Source organism: Actinia tenebrosa, unplaced genomic scaffold, assembly GCF_029948245.1.
Source record: "Actinia tenebrosa isolate PJP-AT-01 unplaced genomic scaffold, QUT_ActTen_1.0 PGA_scaffold4__44_contigs__length_22323623, whole genome shotgun sequence".
Taxonomy (NCBI): Eukaryota; Metazoa; Cnidaria; class Anthozoa; order Actiniaria; family Actiniidae; genus Actinia; species Actinia tenebrosa.
The window spans coordinates 7,092,838-7,108,659 of NW_028292581.1; the positions used below are offsets into that span (position 1 = coordinate 7,092,838).

The following is a 15,822-nucleotide window of genomic DNA, read 5'->3' on the forward strand; positions in this document are numbered from 1 at the left end:
GGTGTATACATACAATAGATGTCTATTGACTGTTTAGTGTCTATTTGTGTATATTATCGATGGAAGGGTCCATTGACACGCATGCTTTGGACCGCTCACACTTGTGTGTAGGACCCCTGAAAGACGAAATGTCTGAATGAAAGAGAAACTAAAGTCAGAGACAATATATATATTTTTTAATTTAAACAGATTAAGAGTTGAAATGTAAACATTTACGTACATACGAGAGCGCGAATTTAAAAATAATAATTTCTTATGTATTTTATAAAATATTACTTTGAAGTTATTTTCATATATTGGGCAGCTAGCAATGCAATGTTTTTCATTCATCTTTTACAGTTTCCGACCAAACAGCGATCTCTCGTATAGCTAACCACCGGGGTTTCCCCACCTCATCTCTTCGTAAACCTGTTACTTCAATTTTCAAGCACTGACAAAGAGTTCCTTCAGGTTCTTTACTATGAACCTTTAGTTGCGGCATCTCATGAAACTCCTTCCAAAGGATAAATTCTTTACACTCCCCTGCGCCATTTTGCGTACTGTAAAGTACTTTTGCAGCGCCAAAGTAATCCTCGGGAGCACGAGCCCCTCCCGACTCCACAATCATTTGTTTCACCCGCACAGGTCTGTGGAATTCAATGAGAACGTAGTCTCCCTTTTTGATATTCTTTCCCCAGAACATACCATGACGATAAGTATCATACGCAGACATGATTTTATATCCGCGCACGTGATCACGTATCGAGGTAGTGACGTCAGCATCGGGATTATTGTTATCATTATAAATACGACGACCAACTTTAATGTCTTCAAGCTTGCGCACTTGTCCATCGAGGGAGGAGAAAGTGCCAATATGGCGGAAGAGTGGTGGTCTGTGCCTTGGCCACTGGGGATTTCCATTGAGGTTGAAGTCGTTGTATTGACGGAACAGAAGATCGACGGGGTATACCCAGTAGTACATCTTAACAAAAGCCGACAAGTGACCCAAATCAGAAGTGCGGTACAGCATACCAATGAATCCTCGCGCCCCAAACTCTAATATCGACCACCTTCGCTCCTGATGCTTTTTTATGAAGTCTTTGATTTTTTTGAGGTAGCCTTTACTTGTCGTTACATCGTCTTCTATTTGTAGGTAGTATTGACCCAATTCTTTACAATAATTCATGAGGAATGAATAGTCTAGAGACTGCTTTGATCGCCAGCGTATTCTTTCGGGCTTGTCTCCCCAGAGACGAGGTAGCTTGTTAAGTTTTGGATAAAAAGAAGTTGGTGCCTTGATGACGCGAATCAATCCCGTTTGTAACTCCCTGGGAAAATCCTTGCTAATTTGATCGGAAACGCTCAAAACAGAATTTGGATCGAGGTCAGCTGCTAAGACGACAATAATGACCTCCTCCTTCTCCGATTCATCCAGACCATTTACTAGATCTTTTAATGTTAGTGTTAAGTAGGAGGCTCTTGTTCGATGTATGGTTGGTACGCCAATAATAAGGAAAGCTAAGGATTGGGAAGAGATTTCGTTTCAGTAAGAACCACTAGCGCTGAGCCCCCTTCCCCCAGGGGGGAGGGGAAGGAGTACTCCCATATAACGAATGATCGTAATAATAAGAATTGTGGATGGTATCTATTTTATTCATGGCAACCCAAATCAAAATAGTGTTGTTAGGCTGCGTTCATAATGTATGGCAGAGAGGGGGGGCAGGTGAAATTGAGGGGGTATCAGGAAAATTTTGGTAGGAAAAAGGGGGGATGGGCAAATTTTTATCAGAAAAATGGGGGTGATGCACAATTTTTGGAAGAAGCTACTTGCTTAGGGGGGATCGTATTTTTTTGCATGAACTTTAAGGGGGTGTTGAGAATTATTCTGGACATTTCAAATTTTCATATGCCCCCCCCTCTACCATACATTATGAACGCAGCCTTATGGAGGAAGAATGGGGGTGGGAAGGTTTACAGCCCTTATTTGATTCACCTCTGAAACTGTGACTGAAAATAAACTTTGACAACCAACATTCTGTAAGGTTTTCGCTGCAACGATTTCACATAATTATCTAATAATCTAAAATTCTCAAAATGATTCATAATCCATAATGCATCATGTTTATCAGGGTCAAAAATAATGGCCAGTCCATCATTGTTCATGATGACTAGCCGAATTGGTTTTAGCACAAACATACCTCATTTCTGGCTTAATGTGAAATGACCAGCAATTGAGGCAAAGATTTGAATGGAAAAGTTCCAGTTTAGGCTGGACATAGTCCAATAACTGGCTCTTTTTTCAGCCTTGATTTTCAAACTGAGATAAGGTCTATGGTATTAAAGCAACAAAGCATAAACTGCTCTAGGACTATGCCATCTAAATATCAGCTTACCATCATCATTCCGTTTTTCTCCAGCAATAATATAGTCTTTAGAGTTAAAATTGACAGCAGATTCCTCCATCTTGTAGTTTGCCCTATCTATCATTTCTTTATGAGTACCTAGTTCAACTGCAAAAAATAGGTTGTACTATTGGTTATGTATTGTGTAGTCTTTGTAATAAAGCTAACCCATGCAAGTACTGCATCCTACTAGTACTTTCTATTATTACCCAACTATACTCAGTATAGTACAAATATTGCAGGAGAAAGCCTGGAGCAAGTACAAATATCCTGTGTTATTCATACTCTAGGTTATTTTGTACAGTAAAAGACAGTTTTTGAAAACTAATTAAAAGAAAAACATTTATTTTGAAGCCTCCTTTTGGGAAAAAGTAAAATCCATTGGATAAGAAATACCGTATTTACTCGAATAAGTGCCACAATTGTAGTGAAAAAGTTAATAAGCACCGCCCTCAAATAAGCGTTACAGCTTCAGTGTGGTGCTTATTGGAGTATTTCCATAAGATGATAAAAATACACTGTAATCGCTGTAATGCGGTTCTAAGCCAGCACTGGCAATATGTTTTCATCAAAAGTGTTGTCAAAAGCTTCGCATTCTTTAGTTCTTGTGTTAAGGCTGTATTCTTTGCCGCTACAATCAAAATATTTTGTCTTTGTGGCATGAGACTTTTAAATAAGAGCCGCCCTCTAATAAGCACAGCCCTTGAATAAGTGAATAAGAAGTGAAAAATTTAATGAGTGCCACCGTGCTTATTCTAGTAAATACGGTAATTTATTAGACATTTTAAGGTGCAATATGAGTGCATATTCTTTCTCTTCTTTGTATTACCCTGACTCGCAAAAATATCTACCAATACTGCACCCTAAAATGTGTAATAATTGTAGAAGCGCACAGCAAAAGTAATAGTACTTAACTCCAGTGGCAGACCCAAGATTTAAATGGAATTTTGCATTTTCAGAGAATCAAGGATGGTGTATGTATGTATGTCAGGGTTGTAGCATCTGGTACAGTTGGTACAGTTTCAACCGGGCCAACTTTCGGGAAAAAGATATAAGAAAGATTTAAAAAATGTGAGAATAAGCGAAAACCCTCAAAAACCTGACCAATCAGAAATTTGTGGCTACAGCCCTGTATGTATGGCATACAATATGTTAGTAAAGTTGGTTGAGTCTCTCCATTTAGTTTGGGTTTTTTCTCCTAGTTCTCTAATAATCAAGCTAAATTCCAATTCTGTGAGTCAGCCATATACCCTGACTTTCATCAGCACAGTTTTTTCAGGGTATGGATAAAAATTTTTTGAAGGGGGTTGTGACACTTAATATAACATTGGCCATTAAAACTAGATATGCACACTTATACTAACCTTGTTTATTTTCTTTATTATTCTGATCCCCATCATTTTTAAGTTGTTTACTTTCAATGGGTGCTTTTGTCTCCCCATTCTTATCCTGTAATAGTAATGGTTGATCATTGAGGGTTTTTTCACTCTTTTTGTCTGTTATATACTCATTACTAGGTATAGGTAGGTGGCTGGTTTGTCCTTGATATTTGTTTGAGAAGGGACATGCTGAATCTGTGGAAAATGAACAATTTGTAAATTAATGTACGATAATTAACATAAAAAAGAAAATGATAAAAAATCATGAAAAAATCATGAAAAAATAAAATTAATTACAAGCAGAAAGTGGAATACAGCATCAATAATACCATCAATTGCCTGATTGATGTTTTAAAGGTTGGATTCTAATAGTCTTTTATTAATATTTATGGACATATGAACAGCATGAAAGTGAGGGTATACTATACAGGTATGTGCTGCCCTATAAGGTATGGTTCTTTGGCTTTTGGGTCTGGAATAGGGTATCATTTTTGGACATTTTGTCTGGGATAGGGTATCATTTTTGTCTGGGATAGGGATAACGATTTGGTCATTTTTGTTTGGCGAATAGGCTACTCTTTCTGCCGGCACAAAAACAATAAAAACGTTAGTAAATATTGATTGCAATCTATTGACTAACTGGGTTTAGTCTGAGATAGGGTGTACAATTCTTAGTTATAGTCTGGGGTCGGGTGTGTAAAATCCAAATTTTAGGTCTGGGATAGGGTCAGGGTTTTGAGGTCCTGGCGGTAGTTCCCCCCCCCCCCCCCCCTCCCCGGGTGTTTATTGAAGTAACCATATTTGTATTATGATCATTTATTCTTCACTTAACTCTGAAGATGACTTCCACTCAGGTTGTTGAAACTTCAGTCCCCTTCAAACAGTCCTTCTCAGGGCTACATTCACCCGGATGATCATAATACAAATATTGTTACTTAAATAAACATATAACCCAAGTATTACTGCAGTTTTCACACATTTCAATGGCTTGTTGTGAAATTGGCTTTACATTTACATTTACCAAATTACAAGCACGCCCTCTTTTCGAGGCTTATTAAGTGCTTGGGTAGGTCAGGATCAAAGTTAGTGTTCTAATTTACAGACCCCACTTTTTAATGCATCAACATATAGTTGTTACAAGCAAATCTGGCTGCTCTTCTCTGAACCATTTCGATCTTATTTTGGTTCACTTGGGTGAATGGGTCCCACACAGTAGACGCATACTCAATTTGAGGACGAACAAGGGTTTTGTATGCGTTAGCTTTGATGTGTTTTTGGTGAATTTGCAAGTTCTACTTTTCTACTGCCATCAGTCAAGAACATAAGAGGTATTGACTGATTATTAACTACCAAGTTTACTGGACCCGTGAAACGAATTTTTTTTAATTAGGGAGTAAACAGTCTAAGTAAAACAATGGAATATATTAGCTTATAGTTTCTACTGCTACGTATTTTATGCTTAACTTATTTTTCACGGGTTAAGTAAAACTACTCCGTTATTATTGGCGCCTAAAAATTCGGCACACAGTGAATTCCAAGGAGTGACGATTAGTGCTTAAGATCCGTATAATACCTTTACGACACGACAGGAGACGTCTGTAAGGCGACAGAAAAGTCAATAGACGTTTGTCTGTAAGGTACACGAAGAATACGTAAACACAGCTTAAGACATTAAACTTCGACAAATAAAGATGCCCTTTCAAGAACAAGTTGCTTTACTCGTAAATTGAGTTCAAGTCGTGATTATTTACCCTTCTAACCGAATATATCATTTCAAACAAACATCATAGCTTTTTTTCATCATAGCTTGTTTGGGCGAAAAGAAAGAAAGAGAAAGAAATATAAAGAATCAACTGATTTCTTCATCATGGTTTCGTACCAACACGAAGTCGTCTTAAATATTTCTCTATATTATTATTCTAACATTAAATGCAATTAACAGTACTTACCCGAAAATCGGCACGAAAATAGCACAAAAGTGTTGAGAAGTGTTACCAAGGCTATTCCGAAAATCAAGCATTTTGAAAATGAACATTTCCACGGTCTACGCATTATCTACGATAACGAGCCATCGAAACTAATAAAGAGCGAAAAAAAGCAATTTGCTAGATGTCATTTTGGATTTAATTGCAAATAAATTATGTAGATGTAGATGAAGCCACAGGCAGCCCAACCAATGCATTCGTGGTGTGCATAAGAGCATTATTTACAGTAAACAAGACCCTGCTGGCAGGGTACACTGGGATACCTGGAGGACCTGGAGGACCTGGTTTCAACATGCATGGAGGATTTAGTTAATTGGTTGAGTTTCTAAAAATACTGATAAAGTATTTTGTGACGTCTCGAAGTAATGATAAACTAGACCCTGGTTGGGACGGTTTACTAGTATAAGAGTCTCTAAGAATCTAAAGGAGAAGTAAAAATAAGCAAAATTTCGAACAACAGTGTTAAAAGCCGTTTATAGGCAGAGCGTTTATGCCATACTCATCAAACTCATCAAACCCAAAAGAAGTCGAGTGGTGTGAAGTTGTGGACTTGTTCAAATCATTGTGCTTAGGTCGACCTTACATGTAATGTTAGGTGTTGAGTGGGATCATCGGCATCCAGCATCCAGCAAGCCACGGTCTCTTACCTCTCACTTGGCTCAGTCTTCATGACTTCAATCTCAAGTTTTCTCCTTCAATTATATTAAGGATCAGTCGAAACCACGAGCTTGCTCAACACTCAAAGTATACGACAATGCCATCAGTAATTCATTATATTCTGCACTGAATTTTGTTATATCAAAATCGATTTTGCACGCTCATGCAATACTTCAAAAGAACGACTGACTGCACCACTTAATTTGATCACTTACTCAATTGATTCTGCACTGAATTTTGTTATATCAATATTTTGGCATATCATGCAATAACAGAGCGACGCTTATGGAAGGTTTTATGTTCATGCATGTGACTCAAAACCCGACCGCGCAAGTTAAATCATTTATCAAATTATCGATATGAAACTAAATTGAACTTTTTTGCTCCTGACCGTCCAGATTTTAATAACTTCTACTCTGCGTAAGAATAAGATGTAAGCATATGATTAAGGTTTGCAACTAGGAATGCGATTGATGCCAGGGATGTTGCGACCCCTTTTCTCTATCTCCTACTCCTACTCGTTCTGCGCATGCATATATGAAATATTATGAACACTCTGAAGTTTACGTGAATAACATTGCGCATTCGTGAAGTCATTTCAACATTACCACAGAAGTCGAAAAAATCAGTATACATATTATCAGGAATTATTATATGACCGTGAATCTTAGAGCCTGGACACTAGCAAATCGAGCAATCTGATTGGATAGATCGCATCGCGGACTGGTCTAGATTCTCCGGTATTAACCGGTCCGCATATTAATCTTACGGCGAAAACATTTTGTCCTTTTCAGTGAAAAGTGGTCATATTTATAATAAAACTCTTATCAACCGAGCTTGGTCGGTCTGTACGGGATATTATTATATGACCGTGAATATTAGAGCCTGGACACTAGCAAATCGAGTAATCTGATTGGATAGATCGCATCGCGGACTGGTCTAGATTCTCCGGTATTAACCGGTCCGCATATTAATCTTACGGCGAAAACATTTTGTCCTTTTCAGTGAAAAGTGGTCATATTTATAATAAAACTCTTATCAACCGAGCTTGGTCGGTCTGTACGGGATATTATTATATGACCGTGAATATTAGATCCTGGACACTAGCAAATCGAGTAATCTGATTGGATAGATCGCATCGCGGACTGGTCTAGATTCTCCGGTATTAACCGGTCAGATCGCATATTAATCTTACGGCGAAAACATTTTTTTCCAAATCGATACATTGAGATTGAAACTAAAAAAGTAGACCCGTTTTATTCGTCGTACTTTAGTATGGATGACAACCCTGAGTTTTATTACCCTGAAGATCTGGAGGACGACTTGGATTTAGCCAATGCGACAGCAGTGTTTGAGTCGCAAAACAGCAACAACAACAATAACAACAACAACAACAACAAAGATGAAGACGAAGAGATGATAAACAAATTTTTGAACGACCAAAAATCCAAAAACACAGGGTATAAAACGAAGAGTGACATGAAAGCCTGGCAAAGATTTTGTCAATCCATTGGAGAAAGCAGAAAAATGGAAGACATACCTGAACCTGAGCTGAATACACTGCTTTGCAAATTTTTCATCTCCATCCGCAAACAAGATGGCGGCGAGTATGAACCGGGAAGCATTACTGGATTTCAAAGAAGTTTCCAACGTTATCTCCAGGAAAAAGATTCTTCGTATAATATTCTCAAGGATAACGAGTTTTCCAGGTCCAGAAGCGTCATTGCTGCCAAACGAAAGGATCTCACTGGCAAAGGAAAAGGCAATCTTCCCAACGCAACGAGAGAGCTGACGGCAACCGAGGTAAACACACTGTTTGAGAGCGGGCAGTTCAGTGTTGAAGAACCAAAGGAACTGCAAAAGGCTCTGTGGTGGTTCCTTTCCCTACATTTTGGTTGTAGAGCTAGAGATGAGAGCCGGAAGTTGAGCTGGGGAGATGTGAGCCTTGAAAATGACCCAGAAACTGGAGCTGAATATCTGGTGTAGAAAACAGAAAAAGGTAGCAAGACACGAACAGGCCAAGAAGGAGGGCACCGAAGAGCTTTCAATCCAAAAGCATATGCCAATGTCAACGAATCGAGATGTCCTGTTGAGTTTTACAAGACATTTAGGAGCCATCGATCAGAGTCTATGTTAATGTCTGATGCTCCTTTTTATCTGGCCATCAACCACAAACGAAAACCAGAGGATAAAGTTTGGTATTTGAATAGACCTCTCGGTAAGAATGAAATTGGAAAGTTCTTGAAAGAATCAAAAGAAGCGGTTCTTGGTAAGGAGAATCAGCAAGGCCTCAAGAGAAAACTGACCAACCATGCTGCACGTAAAACTAGCATCGGCAGGCTCCTTGATGCAAATGTGGAAGCTAACTATACGTGGCACATGCAACTAAGCGGTCATAAGAATCTGAAAAGCCTCCATAGTTATAAATCAGCGTCCCTCCAGAACCAAAGAGTAATGTCAGCCATCCTGAGCAAAGGTTCAGCTCCTTCGGCCTTTTCATCTACAGTAACCGCCGTTCAGACTCTTAATACTTCAACTTCCCTACTGGTGCAGAATGAAAATTTCAAGCCACAAGCCATCTTTGCTGGAGCAAATATCGAGAAGTTTGAAGGTTGCACGTTCAATGTGAATGTCTTTTGCCAAAAGTCTGCACAGCCTCAAAACCATGATGAGCTTGATTCTTAGTGTTTTAAGATAACATTGAACATTATACTTGCTTTGATTGCCTCCTCTTTAGGATTGAGTTTAAAGAATATCCCTTTTTGAGTAGTTTTTGCCTTATAATATCTGTAAGTTCTATTGAATAACTTGCCTTCGCACTTCTTGTCAAACTGGTTTATAACTGGTATTTTAGTAAAATCACTGGGAAGCCATTTGAGTGTAATATACGCGCGCGCTTCCAAAAATGGTTTGTTTATAAATAAAAAAGGCGCAAATGAAATTTGTCCTTTTAAATGAAAAGTGGTCATATAATAAAACTCTTATCAACCGAGCTTGGTCGGTCTGTACGGGATAATCTTGACCTCGGTCGGGTACAGACCTCGCTGCGCTCGGTCTGAACATTCCGACCTCGGTCAAGATTATCCCGTACAGACCTCCCGCTCGGTTAATAAGATCTAAATACTGATTGTTGTCAAAATCGATTAAAATTTTCGGTTAAGTCCATGCAAAAACGCCTTATTGTGGCAAACACCATGCAGTGCCGCAGGAGTGAGACAAGGCGGGTAACTGGGGTTGGAAATTCGTTTGCTTATGGTAAGAAAAGAGCGGGAAACTTTCATTTACGAAAACTGATACAAGTCAGACGAACCTAAAAGAGCGGGAAAAGTGGATTACCTCAATGAGAAGCACCCATTTTCTCAGTTAATCACCCCTACCCCTCCCCTGCCCCTCCCCCTCCCATTCCTCTTTTCCCTCCTCTTTCGCCAAAGATGGGTGGCTAATCACCCAATTCCAATCCACCCCTCTTCCCTCCCCCTGCATCCGCCCTTGGAATATGTTTTCAATTTCTGGTACAAATGAAATGAAGTTGTTATTGATGGTGTTGGTGATGATGAAGTTTAGGACGATATGATACCGTTGATGATGAGGTGATGATGGAATTAATTGATGATTCAGTGATCATAATGATGGTGATGATGATAATGATAATGATATCAATGATGGATGATGCGGAAGAAGATGATAGTGATGACAAGGGACAAGACCAAAACAATGGACCAAAATGGGGAACTGATTTTCTTGATTCAGTAGGTGGGTACTAATAAATTAAATACAACCTCCCCCTTGGTGAAATGCTCGATACTGCTACTAATAATGGATGCCAAAATTTATTTCTATAATTTGAAGATTTTAGATATTTAATAAGGTTTAGTTGAGAGGGAGAAGGAACCTGCACAAAGAACCTCTTCAAAGGATCGGGGCTACTCATGGTTCAGCTCCCCATCGTTACCGTTGCTATGTCCCACAATCTCAACGAATTAGCTAGAGTATCTCAGAATCAGTTAAACACTGATCGCGAAAATAGATAATAAATTGTTTGTATTCTTTAGTGTCCTTTAAAGTTATTAGAAAATTGCCTTGTAATGGTCGTAGACTGACTCTTCAAAACAAATGCTGGTACGTAGTTGGGGAATTATTTGTGGAACAAGATTTTAATCATAAGGGGAAAACTAATGTCATTGTGTTTGATAGATGACAATTGATTTAAACATGTCATCGCCTAATTATGCACTGAATATTTCATCATGGTCCCCCCGTTTCAGTTTAAAACCAATATGTTAAGGGACCAGGATTTTATTCGTAGTCTTCTCTTCTACTAACCTATTATTATTGGGAACAGATAGCAATATTTATGATTATTATTTATAATTAGTTGTTTCCCCAAGATCTTTTGTGTTTAATCGATCACTAAAGTATGTTTGGCTAATCAAATTTGACATTCTTAGGCTTAATATTCAGACGAAAAATATTTGAGTGTAAATCTAAGGATTACATATAGCTAGAGCTAAATATAACGATAAAAGGAACACTATACTAATATATAGTATAGATTGTCAGGTATGTTCGTTTTGTAAGACTTTAGAAGATAGTCCTTAAATTAATAGCTGAACTTAGGGATGGAAATACTAAAGGGTGTGACGATGGGGTACAACTACTTTTGGTACTAGAGAAGCAGCTTCTAGTCTTTAAAGCATACGGCAACTATACCCTTAGGCCTAGGGCAAACGTCGAACTTTCGATGCTCCGAACTTATTAAAAACAATATATGGATATCAGGTGATAATGAGGCGGCATTCTTAGATGTTATTAAGTTCGGTGCATGGAAAGTTCGACGTTTGCCCTAGGCCTTAGGGATGTGTTTCAATGCAGAAATGGTATCCTTATATTTATATAAATGAATTGCATAAATGAAAGTTTTAAAACTAATTAAGTAAACACATTTTCTTGTTAATCAAAATTAGTCATGTTAGTTATATCGTTAATAATTAATCATAACCGTAACTTTAGACAGTATCTTATTAAGGCTACTGAGCTGTTATATTGTTTATCTTTCGACACTCCAATTTATTATAAAAGATGCAGCTGGTAGCTCATTAGTTAGTTGCGCGTTAACGTCGAGAAAATAAAATCCATATACAGACCAAGTACTAGTTATTTCATCAGCAGGTTTTTCTCTGGTGTACGAGAAGATTACTTACTAAGGTACGTAAGAAAAAGCCCTTTATGTTGCACGGATTTTTGCTTTACACGCATATTTGTTTGTTTGTTCGTCTTAATTTTTTCAAATCTGTATGATACTGGGTTTTTTAAAAAAAAGCGAAGAAATTTCCGCGTGCTTTTACCTGCTTTTTCAGTTTCTACGAGTTAAGATCGATTGTGTTTTAAAAACTAAAACGGCATCATAGTAAAAAAAAAAGTTAAATTAACTGAGGAAATACACTGAGACAGGCGAACAGCTAGTACGAAGCCAGGGAAAGAGTACCAAGCAACTTAACTAAAGCCAGAGAGCAATAAAAAAAGAAGAAACGCGTTGAAACCATGGTTACATAAAAAAATCACATATGGTGGCTCGATGGTTTTTTTCTTCAAATCGCAATTGCGCGCGGACACGATCTATTTATTTGTATAGGAAATCGCACGATCTCGAGTACAATTCGGAATTTATGGGTAATTTTTGAAAGTTTTCAAAACTGGACGAGCCTTTAGCTGAGTTAAATTTGAGATCTTTCAAAACATCACGAGTATCTACACAATTTCAAATTGTACGAGAAGATTGTGCGACTTTTTGATTATGATACACTGAACAAAATTGAGCAAACTTAATTCTTGGGACTCTTCAGAGTACAATTTGGGATTTAATTGTACCAAGAGAATATGAACTAACTTAGTTCATTTTCTATTGATTGTACTTATTCTGAAGAAAATGAGAGAGCATTTTCGGTTTTGAACAACAACAACAACAACAACAACAACAATAATGATAATAATAATAATAATAGAAATAATAATAATAATAATAATAATAATAATAATAGAAGTCTGTTATAACAAGTTCTCTTCAAAATGCCTATACAATAAAAATATAAGATTATAAATAATAAAAACAATTGTTCGTATAATGATATAAATAGATGAGTCTTTAGATTGTAAATGACTAAAGATCTCTTAATAATGAAAAATATTTTCCATGTGCTAATTTAAATAGAGTCTTTCGTACGCTTAAATGTCTTAGAGTGCAAACAATTAATCCGTCAAACACTAATTACAAATTGGTACGAAATAGTGCTAATCAAACAATAGAAAACAATGGAATTTGCATGAAATTGTGCTGTTTAGTATTACTAAAGTTTCACGGTTATATTGTCTGCACTCTAACCGGATTGTATTTGTATTCAATTGCAAAAACAAAACATTTCAGTCGTGGAAAAGTTTTGAGTTTCTATTAAATTTCATCTAAAGCTGCTGGTAAATCACTTTGGAGCAATGGCAATAGCATTGGAAGGAAATTGTACCAATTGATTTGTGAGCCATATTTTTTGACTATTCTTCGATTGCACGTTACGTCATCGCGGCCATGTTGGTACCATTTAACAAAAGATTTCTCATTAGCACGCATTGTTAACGGTACCACAATGGTCGCCATGCTTTTGTCTTCAAACTCTCTTGGGAATGCTTGCAACCATCAATATCTAAACTAACATGTTCGCAATTTTTCATTCCATATTCATTTCATGTTTTGCAGATAAGTAAAATCTCATAAAAACGTCACTAATTTCTCATAGCTCTAAAACGAACTCGGGCACCTCATTTATTTCGTTCTTTTAAGTACTCGGTAATACTTAACTTTAGAGGGAAAAAATATATAATCTGACGATGGGATCAAATCGAAGTTGCATATTTTGTGTAAAATTGGAATGAGATTTCACGTAACGCGAAGGCTTCAAGTCAACACTTATATGACGTCCACCAAGACCTCCTTTGTCGCGACAGAACGAAACAATCGCTGGAGGGCATGTGTGAGTGAGAATGGCTGTAATATTCTAAAAAAATAACCAATTTAGCGAGACCCTCTGGTGGGTACGGCAAAGTACACACATTTCAACCGTTGCCTGTAAAATCAGCTAACCGGAAACAGGTGATTATGCAAAAAATTTAAACCAATCAAATTAACGGTCGATTTGTGTGTTACCAGGCCTTCGATTTTTCGTTAGAAAGCTGAGAAGGCTTTGGGTACGAGAATGGGTGTTTTAGTCATTTTGCTGATTTTATATATTTCACTAGTGACAACGTTCTTGCAATTAGGGGTATTTGTCGGTTTATCGCCCCATGTAAGGGAATCCAGAATCCGGAATCCAAGAAATTTTAGGCTTTGGAATCCGGAATCTAGGCGTTGGAATCCGGAATCCAGTTTATGACGGAATGCGGAATCCGCTACTTTGAAACTCAAAGTCTACACTCAAATGCTATCGCCTCGACCGAACCGATGTAGCCCCTCCCCCACTGTGTAATATCTCCACCAAGAATATCTGTCATCGGATGCTGGTTTAATTGATAGACGATTCTACTTATACTGGCAAGTATATCAAATATAATTTTCAGAGAAAGTATCTGAAAATTAACGATATGGAATCCGGAATCCGCAATACGAAAGTTTTGGAATCCGGAATCCAGACCCTTGGAATCCATAATCCAGAGTCGCGGAATCTGGAATCCACCATAAGTCCGGATTCCCTTACATGGGGCGAGGTTTAAAAGAAGTCACCCTTTACAACTGCTGTATACCAGATTCATGTGGCTTTAAAAATATGATGATCTCCTTGTGGTACTGCACCTTTCTTTGATCTTAGTCGTTATTGTTTTGCTTTCCTATAGATTCGAAGAAAAAAAGCAAACTTTTAAGAATGGAGATACTGGTACCAGTCATTCTCCTGTCGCTATGGAAGCATGGGCAAGCACAGTCTTGTCAGGCAACAGCATACTCTCAGTTCAATCACAAAATCCAGGATCACGTGATCAAAACCCATTCTGCAGTGAAAACCAGCCTCCAGTGTACAGAAAAGTGTGCACTGCAAGCAGATTGCTACAGCATTAACTATTGCTTCAGTCAAGGGATCTGTGAGCTGAATAACGCTAATCACTTGACTAACCCCGAAAGTCTAGTCTACTCGGCTGGCTGTCATTACTTGAATCACATTTCACGAGCTGTGCAGAGATGCAGTAACAAACTGTGCTCCTATCCTCTCGTGTGTAAGGTCGACAATAACGAGCAAGGCTACAACTGTGTTCCATGTGAAGGTAGATACTTTTGAACTGAGTTTGCAAAAAATACTACTTGCTGCTTTTCTTTTCCCGGAGTTTCTTGGAAATGACTTTTAATGGAGTCAAAAAACAAAAGGCTTGTTGGGGTCTTTCTCTTTTTGAAAACCCTCGCGCTCCGGCAAAAATAGATTTGCTTTCTCGATAAAGTATTTTTTAATATTTGAAATAACAAAACTTACTTTCAATGTCAGAACATCAGATCTAGACAAGCCAACTGAAGTTTGCATAGACCTACAGAGGGGGGTACACTTCCTATGCACTCAGCTCAACAAATCATCTCTCTCTTTCTTCCCCAAAAATACATTTACGTAACAATCAAAATGGAGGATACGCCAATTAATATAGAAATTGAACGGCACGCCCCAAGGCAACTGTCTGTTAATTTTGCCCTTACGTTCGAGTGCTATAATTGCGTCATCATGACCGGAGCATGTGTGCCCAAGCATCGTGCTCAACATATCGCTTTTGTCTTTAAATCTATTCAGATGTAAAGGAAGTCCTGACGTTCCCGAGGAAAAGTGTCGAGGATAAAGTTGAGCATGAGCTTCTGGCTGACGTCCAACTTACAGCATTTACTATCAGCATGTGGGTACAAGCAGACCCAAGCACAGATGAACATACACTGTTCAGTTATTCCACAGTCAGTCAAGCAAATGAGATATTTATCGTTTTACTTAAGAGCCACACAAGATTGTCTATTGCCGGCAGCGTTGAGTAAGTTGACAAAGAGGAGGGCTTGTCATGATTTCACTTTGAGAGTAATACTTACTTTCCCATCAGTTCATGATCTCTCGAGATTACCATTCTCCCGGGGGGGGGGGGGGGGGGGACTCCCTTATGAAAGGGGCGGGGGTCCTCGTCGTCCCTTTAAGGGTTTGAAATCAGGGTTTTGGTCCCGCTTAGGGCGATAACTACGGAAATGCGCACCAACTGAAATTTGTGTTCCCTTTTAGGGTATAAGATCTACAAAAGGGCAAGCGATTTGTATATGACGACGTCGTCATAAATTCGTTAGAGCAGACGGCATTTGATGCTAATAAATTCGAGAAACCAAACAAAAAAAATGCGCTATTGATTGGTCCCTCTTAGGGGTGAAAT

The 15,822-nt window shown here is 38.2% G+C and overlaps 2 protein-coding genes across 2 annotated transcripts; one reads left to right on the plus strand and one right to left on the minus strand.

Annotated features, from left to right (window-relative positions):
* Positions 1-159: 159 nt before the first annotated feature.
* On the minus strand, positions 160-5,870 carry LOC116293712 (alpha-1,6-mannosyl-glycoprotein 4-beta-N-acetylglucosaminyltransferase). Its single transcript, XM_031701174.2, has 4 exons — positions 5,710-5,870; positions 3,746-3,955; positions 2,373-2,489; positions 160-1,497 (listed from the first exon to the last, which is right to left on the minus strand). Exons 1-4 carry the CDS (start codon positions 5,810-5,812, stop codon positions 323-325), a joined length of 1,605 nt encoding a protein of 534 aa, XP_031557034.2. The 5' UTR covers positions 5,813-5,870; the 3' UTR covers positions 160-322.
* A 1,807-nt stretch (positions 5,871-7,677) lies between these two features.
* Positions 7,678-8,388, plus strand: LOC148906931 (uncharacterized protein KIAA1958-like). Its single transcript, XM_089036457.1, has one exon. The coding sequence runs from the start codon at positions 7,678-7,680 to the stop codon at positions 8,386-8,388; it is 711 nt and encodes a 236-aa protein (XP_088892583.1).
* Positions 8,389-15,822: the final 7,434 nt, after the last annotated feature.

Coding starts and splice junctions, on each gene's coding strand:
- LOC116293712 (XM_031701174.2), bottom strand. CDS start 5,812: ATGCGTAGACCGTGGAAATGTTCATTTTCAAAATGCTTGATTTTCGGA. Junction 2,490..3,745: donor TAATAAAGAAAATAAACAAG/GTTAGTATAAGT, acceptor TATTTTTTGCAG/TTGAACTAGGTACTCATAAA. Junction 1,498..2,372: donor AGAAAAACGGAATGATGATG/GTAAGCTGATAT, acceptor CCCAATCCTTAG/CTTTCCTTATTATTGGCGTA.
- LOC148906931 (XM_089036457.1), top strand. CDS start 7,678: ATGGATGACAACCCTGAGTTTTATTACCCTGAAGATCTGGAGGACGAC.